The sequence below is a fragment of the Cyrtonyx montezumae genome, unplaced genomic scaffold (genome assembly GCF_038088225.1).
Source record: "Cyrtonyx montezumae isolate F1298 unplaced genomic scaffold, pur_monq_1.0 scaffold_48, whole genome shotgun sequence".
Taxonomy (NCBI): Eukaryota; Metazoa; Chordata; class Aves; order Galliformes; family Odontophoridae; genus Cyrtonyx; species Cyrtonyx montezumae.
In genome coordinates, this window is record NW_027072054.1 from 1,221,332 (window position 1) to 1,238,403 (window position 17,072).

General features: G+C 40.9%; 1 protein-coding gene across 2 annotated transcripts; it reads right to left on the minus strand.

Annotated features, from left to right (window-relative positions):
- Positions 1-7,689: 7,689 nt before the first annotated feature.
- Positions 7,690-16,860, minus strand: GOSR2 (golgi SNAP receptor complex member 2). Of its 2 annotated transcripts, XM_065747732.1 has the most exons (5): positions 16,799-16,860; positions 13,626-13,734; positions 12,468-12,600; positions 10,274-10,414; positions 7,690-8,373 (listed from the first exon to the last, which is right to left on the minus strand). In XM_065747732.1, the coding sequence occupies exons 1-5, from the start codon at positions 16,836-16,838 to the stop codon at positions 8,212-8,214; spliced, it is 585 nt and encodes a 194-aa protein (XP_065603804.1). In that variant the 5' UTR covers positions 16,839-16,860; the 3' UTR covers positions 7,690-8,211. The 2 variants fall into 2 exon arrangements, with proteins under 2 accessions (XP_065603804.1, XP_065603805.1); XM_065747733.1 differs by lacking the exon at positions 10,274-10,414.
- Between the last annotated feature and the right edge of the window lie 212 nt (positions 16,861-17,072).

Sequence of the window (17,072 nt, forward strand, 5' to 3'; positions counted from 1 at the left end):
AACTGTTCGGCAGAGTGACATGGGATGAAGCATTGGAGGGAAGAGGGGTCCAACAAAATTGGTCAGTATTCAAGGGCCATGTTCTCCAAGCCCAGAGGCGGTCGTATCAATAAAGAAGAAGGCAGGCATGGAATCAAGGAGTCCTGCATGCACTTCTGCACAAAAAGAAAGTCTATAGGAAGTGGAAGCAGGAACAGATTACCTGGGAGAACTACAGAGACGTCCAAACAGACAGGGATCAGGTTAGGAAAGCTAAGAGCCAGATAGAATTAAATCTATTCAGAAGAATAAGAACTGGGAGAAGGAAGATCTACCCCCTGCAAGTGAAGATCAGATCTGAGACTCATCTAAAGAACCTGAAGGTGCACAGGTCCATGGGACTCAATGAGATCCATCCCAGGTTCAGAGGGAAATGGCAGATGAAGTTGCTAAGCCATTATCCGTCATATTTGAAAGGTCATGGCAGTCTGGTGAAGTTCCCACTGACTGGAAGAAAAGTGGAATCAAAACTCCCATTTTCAAGATGGAAAAAAGATCCAGGGAACTACAGGCCAGTCAGTCTCACCTATGTGCCTGGCAAGATCATGGAGCAGATCCTCCTGAAGACCTTCCGAAGGCACATGGAAAATAAAGATGCGGTGAATGGTGGTAACTTGTGTTCAGCCAGTGGAGGATGGTGACAAGTGGCATTCCTCTGGGATTCGTGTTGGGACTGGTGCTGTTTGACATCATTGTATGTGACAGGGACAGTGGGATCAAATGCACCCTCAGCAGGTTGGTAGATAACAAACAAGACACCAAGCTGAGTGGTGAAGTTGATACAGTAGAGGGTAGGGCTGCCATCTAGAGAGATGTGGACTGGCTTCAGAGTTTTGGTCTATGCCAACCTCATAAGTTCAACAAGACCAGGTGCAAGGTCCTGCACCTGGGTTGGGGCAACACTGTGCTCAGATACAGGCTGGGCAGAGAACAGCTTGAGAGCAGCCCTGAAGAGAAGGATTTGGAGCTGTCAGGTCATGAAGGACTCAACGTGAGCAGGCAATGTGTGCTCACAGCCCAGAAGGCCAATTGTATCCTGGGTTGCATCAAGAGAAGTGTGACCAGTAGGTTGAGGGAGGTGATGCACAGAATCACAGAATTGTAGGGGTTGAAAGGGACCTCCAGAGACCATCAAGTCCAACCGCCTGCCAAAGCAGCTCTCTATCCCAGGTTACACGGGTAGGCATCCAGGCAGGTCTTGAACATCTCCAGAGAAAGAGTCTCCACCACCTCTGTGTGCAGCTCTTGTGCACCATCACTGCAATGTAAGAAGTTCCCAAGAACGTTTGTGCAGAACTTCCTATGCTTCAGTTTGTGGCCATTTCCCCTCGTCCTATCGCCACACACTACTGAGAAGAGTCTGGCCTCGTCCCTTTGCCTCCCTCTCCTTAGATATTTATAGGTGTGGATAAGATCCACTCTGAGTCTTATTTTTTCAAGGCTGAACAGCCCCAGGTCTCTCAGCTTTTCCTCATAAGGGAGGTGTTCCATGCCCTTTATCATCTTTATAGCCCTCTGCTGGACTCTTCTGAGGACATCCCTGCCTTTTTTTACTAGGGAGCACTGAGCTGGACACAGTACTCTAGGTCAGGCCTCACCAGGGCAGAGTAGAAGGGGAGTATCACCTCCCTTGACCTGCTGACCATGCTCCTTGGAATGCACCCCAGGATGCCATTGTCCTTCTTGGCCACCTGGGCACACTGCTGGCTCATGGCCAACTTGTCATCCACAAGGACCCCCAGGTCTCTCTCCTCAGGGCTCCTCTCCAGCAGCTCAACCTGTACCGGTGCATGTGGTTATTCCTCCCTAGGTGCAAGACTCTATCCTTGCTCTTGTTAAACCTCAATTCTGCCCCTCTGTTCTCATGAAACCCCACCTGGAGTACTGTGTTCAGTTCTCGAGCCACAAACACAAGAATGATGTGGAGCTGTTGGAGCAGGTCCAGAGGAGGCCTGTAAAGATGATCAAAGGGCTGAAGTACCTTCCCTATGAGGACAGGCTGAGAGCTGGGGCTCTGGAGGGACCTTACAGCAGCCTTCTGTACCTGAAAGTGGGCCTACAGGAAAGCTGGGGAGGGACTTTTAAGAAGGGCATGTAGCAACAGGATGAGGGGAAATGGTTTTAAACTGGAAGAGGGTAGAGTTAAACTAGATATGAGGAAGAAATTCTTTACTGTGAAAGTGGTGAGACACTAAAGCAGGTTTGCCCAGTGAGGTTGTGGATGCCTCCTCCCTGGAGGCATTCAGGGCCTGGCTGGATAGGGCTGTGAAGAACCTTGTATAGTGGGAGGTGTCCCTGCCTGTAGGGAGGCAGAGGGGTTGGTGCTAAATAATCTTAAAGGTCCCTTGCAGCTCAAACCATGGTATGATTCTACGACTCTTCCCCCAGCTTGAGTTTTGTGGTGCCACAAGTACTCTTAAACTCACTCTGTGAGCACTCTTACAGCTGCACCCTGCCTGCTGGGCCATTTCTGCCTTGTCTGAGCTACCAGTTCAATAGCAACAGGACTGGTCTGACTAGAAATCTGTATGGAAATCTGGGGTATAAGTAGTTGTTTGCGTCTGCATTTTTGATGATGTGATGAGTTGAGTCTCAGGAGAAAAGAGAAGAGGTAGCATTTACCTTTAAGCACAAATTTTTCCCTCTTGTTGAGCTTGCGCAATTTAGTACTTGCTTTCCATCAGCAGAACCACACTAGCCCAGGAAGAACGTCCTTTCTCCAGTCTTCCCTCTCTCTTCACCAGCTGCAGAGCACTGAGAAAGGAATTCACCACTCTCTTCTCCACTCCTCCAACCAAAGGCAAATTGCACTCTCACACTGTTGAAGCAAGAATGCTGGGGGAAGGGCCTCTGCCTTGGTTTGTGCTTCTTCTCAGGATCAAGCTCTTTATTAGTGACTTTGATTCTTATGGCCTACTCTTCTGGCACTCAGTCTTTGTACCACCTGGGTCTCTGTTGGCACCAGAAGACCATACAAGTCCATGCAATCCTTGTTCACAGCCTCTTTTGTGCCCTTCCACTTTCCCTGTAGTTAAGATGAACAGTGGGTACACACAATCCCACAGGGGTATACTTACGACTACAGTGCCCATATACATGACCTGGAAAATGCTCACCTGCCTCTCCCACAGTTCAGACTGTGAGCTCTTTCCTCGGTGTTGTCTTCACCTAATGGGGGCTGGGAAACACGAGCAACAGAAATGTCCCTCTATCTATATGCTGGATGGTGAATAAGTTCCCAGTCTTGTTTTGCCTTCTGAGTTCTGCATCCAGCTCCTTTGTCAGTGCTGTGGTCATGAAGGCTGGCAGTGGAGGGCTGGAGGGGGAGAACAGACTACCCAGGGGATCTCTGAGGTTCCAGGGTTACATTGATTTGTTGGATTTGGTGTTTCCTTTACCTCCATAGAGAACTACCACCTGGTTCTGACTTTCAGGTTCCAGCAGGTGTTACTGAAGGCAGCAGTCTCCTGTTTCTGGTGGATGAGGCTCTGGCCCCAGATCTCAACTGCACAACCAAACATTCAAGAAGCCATTTCCCCTTTCCTGGCTTTTAATCAAGATTCTAACTCATTCTAACAAGATTCTAACAAAAGCATAGGCTCAGCCTGGAGGTTTTTTTTAAGTGCCAACTCAGTAATAGGCTGAAAATCAAAGCAGTGACTGCCCGGGGCTTCCCACATGTTTGCTACAGTCAGAGTTAACATCTTTCTTTTGAAACATTAGCCAAACCATGCAGATGAGGCGTCTCTTCATGCAGGCCTGATGTGCACATTCCAGAGCACAGAGAAGATTAAAGCAGCACACCGACCTCTTACCAAATATCTGGGAAGAGCCTTCTCGTGTGGAGCTCCCAGGTACCGAGATGGTCATTGGCAGCAGCCCTTTTACTATGGCCATCACAGCTGTATGTGTGTGACATCATACATTCTGCCAGTCTGAAATACACCATGACTGTACCACTGATAACGCTTTATCTGCCCTTTTCCCTTTTGTATTCCCCTCTGGCTCCCTCTCTTATACTCTTAGTTCTTCACCTGGAGACCAAAGAGTTGTGGAAAAACAAGAGCCCTCCTCTGGGTCCAGGGAGAGCTAGCACTGGGCTAAGGGTCCGGAAGGACAGCATGAGCTCAGCTGCAAAAGCACAGACAATAGCATAGCAAGCTCTGTGTGCTAGCACCATCCTGTCCACACCAAAAGCATATGAGTTTCAAGGTGGGACTTGGCTTCACATCAATGTAAAGCAAGAAAGCAGGGGTGGGGAACAAGAAACAGCTTCAGTACTCACAGGCCTTGGGCAAGACAAAGCAGAGCAAGGCAAGAGCACCCTCTGTACACAACTACACTTACTACATTTACAGGGGGCTGCTGTGAAAACGTGGTACCACCATCTTTGGACCATAAAACTCAAAGATATATTTTTTCTTTGATGGTTGTGGCATTCAATATTGTTCCTGTAGTCATGTAATGTCACCATTTGTTTTGTACTTCTTTAAAGCAGGTGTTGCTTTCTAACACTTAGCAGCTGTAATCATGCATAGGGTTAACCTTCAGAAACAGTACGTGCTTACACTCTGGTTACTAGACAAGTGAAAATAACTTCTAGTACTTATCTGTACCATCTTCCTTCTAAATTAATTCTATCCTACCCAATCATAGGCTTGTTATTCATTATCTCCCCTTCAATCTGCATATCTTATCTGCAGATCACTCTCAACTGCTACAATACTTAACTGTGCTGAGTGTCTGTTCCAAAACCTTTACCTGCTTTGTGTCTTCCCAGATTGTTTCTTACCACCTTAAGGTGTACTGATGAATCACAAATACTGTTTCTAGGCTTGAGCTGCTTCTTATCACACTGGATCCCTTTAGGGGACCACCCTATTAGAAAAAACATGAAAACCTATCTCAGCAGTCAGTTATTAAGTACATTTTTTTAATTCTTTTTCCAAAGCTTCAGCAAAAGACCGCCACAGGACAGCCTGATCTATTTATCTATTTTCTGCTGACATATCTGGATGAAATGTTTAACTTTTTCAATTCTTTGCTGGATATTTTCTGATTTAATGAGTGCTTTGTAGATATGGGGAACAATTAGTGCAAAACAAAACATGCAATTGCAAGAAAACGATAATTTAATCCTTAATCAGTTTGGTCTTGCATTATAAATACACTCAGTCAACAGACACATTTGGCCTTCAAACTCCTCCTGTACTGTCCTTAATTTGAACTCCATCATGTCTCACCCTTGTTCCATCATGTATAAAACACGCATGAGAAGGAGTATTTTCCCAAGTTAGTTTTCACAATGTCCTCTCAACAGTGAGCAGTTGATTCACCAACTGAACACCTTCTGTCCACAGAACTTCAGAAGCAAAAGAAACGTCTTTAGTAAGAAAGGAGACTTCACACAGAGCACCTATAGCAGCAACACTGGTAAAGCCAGCAGTTTCAGTTCTGTCATTTCACAGCAGCAGAGATGTTGATCCTACCTTTTGCTTTTGCTGTGGCACACTGTAATGACAGAAGTTTTGAAAGGTTTCCATTAACCATCTGAGATGGCAGAGGTACTCATGTTGGTCATTTTGCATTTAACATCTAGTACAAATTTGTCTGAAGTTACACATCATGAAAATCCATTTACATTGATTTCTTCAAACCCTACATCTCAACAGCGAATAGCAGACATACAGCCATGAAATTAGCCTACATGAGGAGATTATAGAAAGTTGAAAAATAAATGGAGAAGAATGTGTCAAAATGTTAGTCTCATCTCAATACAGAAAACAATTCCAGTACCATTAATTGTATTTTATGGCTCCTACAAACTGAAAAGGAAAACAGCTTGGTACAAGACAAATCCTGCTGCAGCAAGGCACAACTGTAGAAACACTAAACCATAACGTTGCAAAATAAAGGTGGAAATTGACCTGTTTACCAGGAACAAAAGACTCTTGAGCGATCTCTTTAGAAGGTGCCCGACTGATGTAATAGAAAATTAATAAGTGTTCTAAAATAACAAATTTCAGACAGGTCTATATCCCAGTTTCATCTCACTGATGAAATAAACTTAAGGTAACTTATAAAGAACAATAAGACAGATGATCTCTCACTGCAGACTTCCTCTTTTACATTCCTTAGCCCTTCTGGCTTACATATAAACTGATTTAGTATGTGGTCCGCTAATGTGTTTTCTTGAGGAAGTGTAGCAGACAAAGAAAATTAAGCACTTGAAATCACCATCCAACACATCGAGAAGCACAAAACAACCAGACATCAGGTGTGCAGCACGTAGGATATTCAGCGAGTGTTTAAGCTGGTCTTTCTTTTGTTGAACCATCTGATGAGACTGTCGAGGCACTGATGGCATCTTGGCCTCCTCCACTGTTGGGTCTGCACTGACACTTCTCTTTTCCTGGAGTCCATATATGAAGCTGATTGGCTGGTGATGGCTGATCAAATTGGATAGTCTCGTCTGGACTTTAAAGATATGCCACAGATCAGTCAATACTTACGTTAAGCAACTGTAAACAAGCCCTGATGAAGCCTATTTCACTTGGCCTTATTAGCAGATTTTGAAGAAATTGTATTATTAACCGTTAAAAAAAAAATCAGGTTTGCAACAAGCTGCATAATTATGAAAGCAAAGCTTATTGCAACAAATACAACACTTGTAAAGTGTTACTAATTAAAAGACCTACAACCCTTCCAGACAGAAGATGGAGGAAATCCCAGCAGAATGCCACATCATCAAAATGTGAAACTTCTGTGCCTCTGTTAGACATCTGGAAATACTCCTGACTTGTACTCAAAATAAGAACGTATCTGAAGACTGTTTGAAATGGAATCATTCTAACAGTCTCCAAAGTATACAGGGAAATGAGTATTGTACTTCAACTATGAGGCATTTCATAACTGTCAATGTTTAAATGTGGATATATATCTACACAACCAAGGATATATAATCTAAGTTGGCTATCATCTCTGTGAGATGATATTTTGTAAGCATGTCCTTCACAGTAAATTTCCAGGTACTAAGAATAATGTGAAGATCGCTCTTCCAAGGGAGACAAAGGAAATGTTTACCATCTAAAGATATGTAGCTTCAGGAAACTCTTCTGATGATAACTGGTTTTAAGTGAGAGGTTTGTTGCCCTTATCCCACTGTTACTCTGAATTAAACAAAACAAAACAAAACAAAAAAAAAAAAAACAGCAGGCCCCATTCTGGCTCTGTGAACACAAAAAATGACAGAACTCAATTTGAACACAGCAGCAGTTTATCTGCTTCACCAAATCCAAAAACACTGGCTACAGGTCACACAACCTCAAACATCCCAGAAAATAATTTCAGAACAAGATGTGCATTAGCACCAAAAATGTCAAGTGTTACAGTTTTGGAGGTTGGATTTGGGCACACTGAGATGACACTCAATGACCTGTAGCGGTCAGGAAGCAGAGTACAGCATTCAGCTTCGACTAGGAAGCAGCATGGCAAAGCTACTGAAATATACTTCAGATGAGAAGCATTTCAGCCTAAAGATTTGCAATGGTTAGAATTGTATGGGCATACAAAAACATTACCAGAAGTTATAACCATACTTTTAGAGTTTGAACCTGTCAAGTCCCTACCAGTCCTTCTTCCTCTAAGATGGGAATCCTTCACTTTCTGCCTCTTTTTGCACTCTTACACTGCAAGAGTGCGCTGACAAATAATGCAGAATTCTCTTCAGTGAGAGAATTCCTTCAACACAAAATACACTCTCTGAGGTCAATCCTCAGTGTCATAAGAGCATTCTCTCATGCTCTCCCTTAGCATCCTCTTCTATCTAACAAAAAAAACAAAAAAGAAAAAAAAAAACATTCCTACCTTGTAAAACATCTGGACAAAATTTTCACTTCTGTTTCCTACTTAATCAGATTCTTAAACTTAACAGACAATAACATGAAAGTGGTAATGGCCATGGATATTTTTATAGGGTCATTCTAATCTACACTGTCCCCAAAGAAATTTGATCCCCTATGTGCTTTCCACATGACATGTCTGAGTGTGATTTGTAAACTCTGAAGTTCTCAGGAGGGGTTCATCCAAAGCAGCACTCAGAGGAAAGTACATTTTGGAGGGCAGTCCATCTTGCTCCCAAAAGATGATATCCTCCGGCAATAGTTTAGTAACTCATGTCAGATACTGCACGACAAGAAACATAATTACACAAGTCACAATCATTCCCCCAATCATGAAGTATTTATCTTGAAAGGCTCGCTTCTCAATCAGCCGCATTACTGTATTGGATAAGCCCAATGTGTTGGCAACATCCAGGATCTTTTTCTGAGTTCCCTAAGAATAAAAAGACAACAAAGAATTAATTAACTTCATGGCACAATTCTTATTCTATAAAATACTTTATCTTATATGGTATGGCATGCAGTGAATTCTAATCCCTCAGAAAATGATGGAACTTGCCCTAAGCCAACAGTGTCAGAAGAGATGATCTTGGGATCCTGGAAATGATGATATGATTAATTAATTCACACACAAGAACAGGACAGAGGTAAAAGATACAAAACGATGGATCCTGACAGAAGCAACACAGACAGCAGCTCTGTGTGGAGCAATTATAAGTTTTTCTGGTCTACTTTCAGACCGTCTAAGAGCCTGAAGCTTCTTGAAAACCTTCCTTGAAGAACTCCCCTCCTGCTGAAGTACAGTTTATCAACAAGTTCATAAGGAGGTCCAGAAACTTGTAATGCCAGTGGTGGTATGCAGTGTAAAGGCATATAAAAGTATAATTAATGCAATTTCACGACATCCCTTCAGAGAACAGCACTGAACAAGACTGCTAGCAGGTATGCTGCAAACAAGGCCATACCTCAGTTTCATTTCACTGATGAAGCAGTTGGTATTATTAAGAATGTCTGTGGATCCCAAAAGTTACCAGATCACCACTAAGCGTGTAACAGAGCTGCACAACTGGAAGTAATAGGAAATGCCCCAAGAATCACTATGCAGTGCAGCACTAATACTGCTACTTTATTTCAGGGAAACTGTCAAAAATAACCTCTACAGAACACAGGTCCATACATGTACTCTAGGCACAGCTCAGAGCTAGAGATCATCCTCTCTGCAAAGAAGGAAAAGAATTTACAGCTGCCATCACAATGAAAAGCACCATTCTAGATAAACTACACAAAGGGAAGTTAATTTTTCCAAGAGAACCTTTCTAGCACTAGTAACCTCTGCTTTATGAGATGGTAATAGGACCCTTTCTATCCACCACTGCTGTGGTAGATTCAGCTGCAATACACCTCTTGAATATTCTTAATCTACATCATCAAGTTTTTCTAGTAATTGACTTTAGATAAAATATCTATTTCATAGGTCAGTAAACAAACTACCGTAACCATGAAGCTATCTTCCATCTCTGAGAGGAAAGACCTGAACTGTGTCTACAGTTCAGCTAACTGTTTTTATCTGGCAAGGTTGTCAGTGGAACATTATATACAACGCATGGAGTTATGAGGCATGATTTGTCTGACAACAAGGAAGGATTTGTGTGCAATTAAAAATGCTTAAATCCTCTGGCAAATGCATCCCAAAACAAAGCAAAAAAACAGGCAGTAGTTGTTACCCGCATCACAGGATGAATACAGCAGAGACAGGAATTACCCTTTTCAGAAATCCATCTCTCTCCTCCTCAACACACACTTCTTATTATAAAGATTCTTTTATACCTTTGAACTCCTAACTCAAAATTGAACACCACTCTATTCTTCAAAGGAAAAGTGTTATTAAAAGACTTAAAGAAATACAGCTTTCTTGAGCAGTATTCGGGTGAAGACATACTGCTGAGGTACACTGGACTTACTATCTTCATTAGTAATTTTAAACACCAATACTTTCCCAGCGTTGTGGTTCTTCTAAACTACCTGTAAGCTAGCCATTACTTTCTATTCATCATTTGGAAAAAAATAATATTAAAAAAACAGAACAAAACATTCAGTGCTGTAGATACTGTGTGAAGACTGCTACCATACCAGGTTAAAAAAATAGATTTTAAGTACATTCCTAGTAAAATGACAACAATTAAGATTTTAGATTTAGCTAAATTGGAGTTTAGGTCTTTACCAGTGTTCTCAGCTTGAAGCAATGCACTGAAACAAATTTATTTATTTTACTTAACCAGATCACCACAAATGCAGAAACGTGGGGTCTTTTTGGTAAAAAATGATGCCCCCACCTTTAATGTCACTCTCTGGTCCCTCAGCCCCTGAAGAATGTTGGTCCCACTGCCAATAAGATCATCCATGCCACGATGGGCATTCTGCAGGGATTCATTAAACTGTAATGTTTCGTCGATCGGTATGGTGGTGTCAGAGTCCTGTAGGGGAAATGCAGGGTCTTGATTACCTTGCCTACTCACACTCATAGATCCAGAAAGAGAACAAACAAAAACAAACAGCCCTTAACAGGACTTGAGAGTTTATGTTTTAAACAGTTTTTTATAGGGACGTTAAGCTAATGTTAGTATTTGAGTGAAAAAAACAAAGTTTAGAGAAGCCTACAGGAATTAAATCAAGAAGCAAAACTGACCAGCTATTCAAATAAAATATGACTTCAGAAGATTAAAGGACAAATTAAAAGTTGAGAATGTTCATAATCTCTTTATGACACAAATAAAAAAGGGTATTTACAAGAGAACATAAAAACTAGCAGAAGGGATTAAACAAAGGAGTAATTTGATCATTACATGTGAAAGATTTCTGGAAGACAGTAGCACATTTCTAATGACAAAAGACCTCTAAAACAATGTATGGGAGATAACATTCTATAAACTCATTTACAAGATGCAATTTCGGATAGTGAGGGCAAACAGACTTTATGAACCTAGTTCCCTCAAGGTCTAACTCACTCACCAACGAAGGTGTTATCTAGAAAAAACTAAAATATCCAGAGAAGATGTATTATCTTAAGTAGAAATTATAAATCTTAAAATCGAAATAACTGGAATAAAATTGTACAATCTGGTTTACACAAGAAATCAGAAGATATCACTTTTGTCTTCCAAAGTCTTCCAGTCTATTCTTCTTTGGACACCGCTCCACTGTGAGCCAAGGTAATAGCTGTAAACTATTAGTGCTGTTTCATGAATAGGAGTCATTGTACAGGTGAGAATTAAGTGTGGAAACACTGTGTTACCTGCTTCCATGTACACAGAATGGCAAGAATTACTTAAATACATAATTAGTCTCTGAGGCAAAAGATAGTTAATGCTCTACATTTGACTGTCAGATGTAGGTTATAAGCATGTAAAAACACTGAAAAAGATAGACAAAAAATTAATACAGGAATGACAGGCATAGTCCAGTGTTCGGTGTCTGCTTAGGTGTGTGTTCTGTTTATCTAGTTTGAAAGAATGAAGGATAAAGGACAGAGATGTTCCCAGCTGCAAGGTCAGAATTATTAGATGTCAAAGACTCTAGAAAGCATACACAACTCTTTGATCAAAAGCTAATAAGGCACAAAAGTTAAAAAAATATGTTATCTTACGGGAATCTGCAAAGCAGAAACACCTGGATTTGCATGTGAATGGCTATTCCTTCAGATACTTATTAAACTTCAAATCAGGAGAGTTCCATTCCCTGTGCAAGGAGTTTCCAGTTGATTTTCATTTATGCACAAGGCAGCAAGAAAACTGTCTAGGTAGATCTTTGTTCACAGAATCCTAGAATGGTCTGGGTTAGAAAGGCCAGTTCCAACCACCCTGCCCATGGGAAGGGACACGTGGCACTACATCAGTTTGACTCAAAGCACCATTCAGCCTGGCCTTCTGCATGCTGCTCATAGGGGCACTAGATGACAGCATATTTTTCATCTGCTGTTAGCATTTTTCTCCAGAATTGTTCAATTGTTTTAAAGATAAAGGCCCCACATATCTTCGAATTAGGCAGAATGTCCAGAACACTGTTAGAGCTTCCAAGAACTATTACACATTTTACAGTGACTTACTTAGGATGCTTTCACACTGAGCTGACATATATAAACTGGTGGGTAAATGTCTAACCAAAAAAGCTAGGCCAGTAACTCACAAATAAATCATTTTCTTATTACAGGGATATCTGACAGATCCAAGAAAAATGTATACTTCAGTACCTACCTCATTCAACCTTTTCAAACTGCTATACAAAATCAGAGCTGCTCTGGTTAAATCTAAGCAGCAATTTCTGTAGCCTTTCACAACTGCCTCTTATAATAGACCAACCTTTCTTTCATGAGAGTTGTACTTTTTCCGTGTATCATGAATCTTTTCTATCTTTATTCCATTTACATCACCACATGGCAGTAATCTAATAATCAAGCCTAGGTCTTGTCTGAAACTTCTCTGAAAGATAATGACCGCAAGAACAGAGAAATCTAAAACGAAGAATATTTACATTAGTAGTAAATGTACGTGCTAGTAACTCTTCTCGCTGTCGCTCTTGCTGCTCCCGGATGTAACGGCGATGCTGGAAGTTCCTCAGAGCTGTCTGCAGATGCTGAACATCATACTTCAGCTGGTCAACTCGGCTAGACAAGATCAACAACAGAAAGAAATTCCCAGGGATAAGAAATACCAATTTTATGCGGTGGTTTTTAATGAACAACAGAGCATTATAAATTAACAGCAAATGCTAAAAATAATGGATTCTTTTATCTAAAGAACATCTAAAGTACATTTGATGTTAGGCTTCTATTCCAAACTTAGATCTTCTGTGCCTCATTTGTGTTTTTTTTACTGAACAGGTGATTATTTAACTGCAGGCTACAGATAAAAAGCAAAGCGGAATTCTTGAGCTATCATATACATCATCTCCTATAGTAAGTCTCTTCAAAGTGATTATATATATATATATATATACTCTTCATTTAATGAAGATTTGAACAGTTTCTGTTTTATGACCCATTCACATAAAAGATTAAGCTTTCAAGTTTCATTAATTAACACCATGTTCTTAAGTCTCAGTTTTTACAAAAGGTACAAAAGCTAGTGAGCAATATCGGAGACATTTCCACTGGGGTAAATCACGTCCAGAACTCCACTGATTCTAATTAAATGTTCAGTGACCACAAAGAAAACCAAGATGACTATTTCAGATACCAACCTTTATAATACAGGCGATAGGAAATCCACTTCTACTATCTACAGAGGCATTCTGGGACTAACAATTAACAGAACAATTATGAATGGAAAGTTCTCTAATAGTCTGTGGTCCAACCACCTGCTCAAACCAGTGCTCTTTTTAGAAATCGTATTTTAGTCATCAACATCTCTAAAAATACCATTAAAACAAATACTGTACAGAATAGAAATGCCTTTATGAATCAAAGTCTGCTGTTCTCAGACAGAGCCATGAATCTAGCTCCATCACCAGACTGCAGTTATGTGCAGGAAAGTGATCCTGCCTCTGCCCTTCAGTTCTGTTACAGCTGAGCACAGAGATTTAAGTTGCAAAGCAGAAAAGTTTCAATCAAGTGAAAAAGCAAAGGGCTTCAATCAGCTTAACGAAAATAACTGGACTACTCCTTTACTGTAGCAAAGAAGGTGAACTTACAGTTTAGCATTCTGTCGCTTATTGGGAGGTTCTTTGCTGGACAGGATTTCCAGACGTTCCAAGTTGCTGAATACCTTGTCTATTCTTGCCTGAATCTCATTTTCTACTACTGCAAGGAAATAAAAATATGTTTTGATTTGAATTAAAGAACCGCAATCAGAGTGAAGACAAAGGCTCAAAAGCATTCAAACCAAAAGATGTATCTTTACTCGATGAAAATAAAAATTAACGAAGAGCTCTACAAGTCATGAAAAGCCACTTCTTTAGTTTAAGAATCTTGCCTTCCATCCCTCCTCTGTGAAGGAAACAGGAAAAGTCCCTGCTCTTCTGAAATATGTAACTGTATTTCCCTCTCACCTATATGTATTAGGACTTAAAAGTTCTTACATTCCCCTCTGTGTTCTCTCACAAGGTTTTGCTCACAAAAGCTAATAGCCAAAATGATCTTCACAACAACAGCAATTTAAACTTATGAAAAATGTTAACAAACAATTGCATTATCCACATCTATAGCAGGAGAGGTTGACAAAGCATGGGAAGAAGAAAGACAGAAACTGGCGTGCTGCACAGACAGCTCTGAAAAGCATGCCCAAATCAGGGCTGGGGAGCCCTTACAGGTGGGAAAACAGGACTTACATAACAATTGTCCCTGTAATCATCTACTTTGCAACTGCTTCTGTGTGTAGAAATAGTAGAGAGATGAGAAATCAAAATGCAAACTCAAATACTGGTACTTTAACGAGTTGGGAAAGGCATAAAATTAGGGAAAAAGAAGACTCACAGGCTTTCAGTTACTGTCATCACTGTAAAGCAAAACCTGCTTCGGCCATGACTGCCTTCATTTTAAAGCCACTTTCTCTACGAATGTCACAATCCAGCATTTCACTATTTACGGGGAGACCTCAAATCATCTGACATTCTTCTGCATAAAGGAGAGCTAGAAGGCTGAAAGTATGCACCCTCCAGAGAACATCCACAGAATGAGTATTAGAGGACACTGAAGCACCATCCTGTCTGTGCAGCCAATTCTAATCACAGAATGCCATGGTCAGTCCTACAGTAAATGATTTTAAAATTCTACAGATACCATTTGTTCTTAGTTTATATTTAGGATAAGTCTTAAGATACACTGTTTATTCTTATTTTGGTTTTAGACTATAAAGGTGTAGAGAAAAGCAATATTTACCAACTGCTACTTACTCCACAGCATCTCAGGACTTTCCAAAAAAATTACAATCAGAAGAACCAGAAAGGAAACTTACATTAACCCCTTTTCTTTGCATTTTGATCTCACCCATTCAAAGAGGAATTTAAGTCAAGTACATAAACACAACTCAAGCAAACTGTCCTAATTCATTTATCCATCATTTAATACTGCCAAACTTAACAGAAGAGTAATCAAGTTAACAGCGGGCAATTACATCAGCTTTAGCTGGTCCAAACAGTGGTATTACCATCTTGGTCATCTTAATCCCTTCTTGCTCTGAGAAATCGTATTTGCTCAAAGCTGTAAAAGAAAAGCTTCAAAAGAAGCTTTGATTACCTGGTTCCTCAGCCAAGGGATAATTCCTTATCCCAAAATTCTCAAATATACAACAACATATAGAGTACATATCTGTATTTTTAATAAATAAAATACTACCTTCATTTATTGACTGTGTGAGATGATACATAATCCCATTTCTGGAAATCTTGTCTCTCGCATCAAGTACTCTGGTCTTGATGCAAGCCTCTACAGGACAGTGATGCAAGAAGGAGCTAACATCATAGAATCAGGGCTGAAAGGGACCCTTAAGATCATCCAGTTCCAACCCTATAGGCAGAGACACTTCCCTCCAGTCCAAGTTGCTCACAGCCCAATCCAGCCTGGCCTTGAATGCTCCCAGGGAGGGGGAGTTCACAACCTCACTGAGCAGCCTGTTCCAGTGCCTCACCACCCTTACAGTAAAGAATTTCTCCCTAATATCTAGTCTAAACCTACCCTCTCACAGTTTGAAACCATTTATCCTTGTCCTCTTGCTATATGCTCTTCTAAAAAGTCCCTCCTCAGCTTTCCTGTAGCCCCCTTTCAGGTACTGGAAGGGCTATAAGGTCCCCCTGGGGCTTTCTCTTCCCCAGACTGAAGAGCCCCAGCTCTCAGCCTGTCCTCATAGGGAAGGTGCTCCAGCCCTCTGATCATCTTCATGGCACTCCTCTGGACCCATTCCAACAGCCCCATATCCTTCTTGTTTTGGGGGCCCCAGAACCGGACACATGCTCCAGGTGAGATCTCCTGAGAGCAGAGAAGAAGGGCAGAATCACCTCCTTCGACCTGCTGGTCACAATTCTCTTGATGCAACCCAGGATACAATTGGCCTTCTGGGCAACACACACTGAGTCCTTCATCAACTGACAGCCCCAACTCCTCCTCAGGGCTGCTCTCAAGACATTCCTGTATTTATGCCTGGGATTGCCCCGACCCAGATACAGGACCTTGCACTTGACCTTGCCGAACTTCATGAGGCTGGAACAGATGCAACTCTCAAGCCTGAATCATACTGCTTAAATTCCTATACATCAAATTATAGTCTTTTTTCTGCAGAAATTGGACTAATAATCTTTTTGACATGTCTGCCAATTAATGGATGCTTAAGGAACAGTAAAACAACAGGGCTGATATACAGTGAGATTTTCCAGCTTCTGAACTCTAATAAAATAGCCTCACGATGACTGAATTTGCAGCTCCTTCCACATGTATATGCTAATTTTACCTCCTTCTATGTACAAATTTGATTATCTTAATCTGTTTTTATTGTATGCTTCCACAGCATACTCTGACAATGAGTTCCAAAAGTACAGCACCAAAAAATACCTGGCACTGCCATAGCAAGACACTTGTAGAAGTATTTACAGTTAACACTACTTCTTAATTCAAGAATTACTGAAGGAATTTGTTTTGAGGACAATTACTGTTCTCTATTTTCTACTCTTTCCTACAAAACATCACCTTAATTAAGTCGCACAGTGAAACAGTTTTAATGCATTCCACATCACCAGTTGATCAAGAGTAACTGAAATGCCAAATTAGTTGCAAGAATGATTGCATATTTAATTACAGAGCATTTGAGGTTAAAAGTGCACACTACATCAAATCAGAACCAGAGTGGGACTTTCCTCCCTGATTAAATACTTACAGTGTACTGACTCTTTGTCTGAAGTCTCCAGACGTCCCATGTACGACTGGATTTCATGGACTTGCCTGAAAAGACAAAGGGTAAAGAAACAGAAGTCAGTTAACGCCTATAAAATGAAAACAAATCATTTTTCAGTATCTCAATCTTCAGACTGTATTACTATCAGGAACTGGATACGTGTTATTTGGTGAATATAATCCATCACTAAAACACAAAAAAAAACAACAAATTTCTTCAGTTTGAAGACAGCTGTGCGTTCACTTAACATGTACCT

Coding starts and splice junctions, on each gene's coding strand:
- GOSR2 (XM_065747732.1), bottom strand. CDS start 16,838: ATGGGACGTCTGGAGACTTCAGACAAAGAGTCAGTACACT. Junction 13,735..16,798: donor AGACAAAGAGTCAGTACACT/GTAAGTATTTAA, acceptor ATTTCCTTGCAG/TAGTAGAAAATGAGATTCAG. Junction 12,601..13,625: donor AAGCGACAGAATGCTAAACT/GTAAGTTCACCT, acceptor GATCTTGTCTAG/CCGAGTTGACCAGCTGAAGT.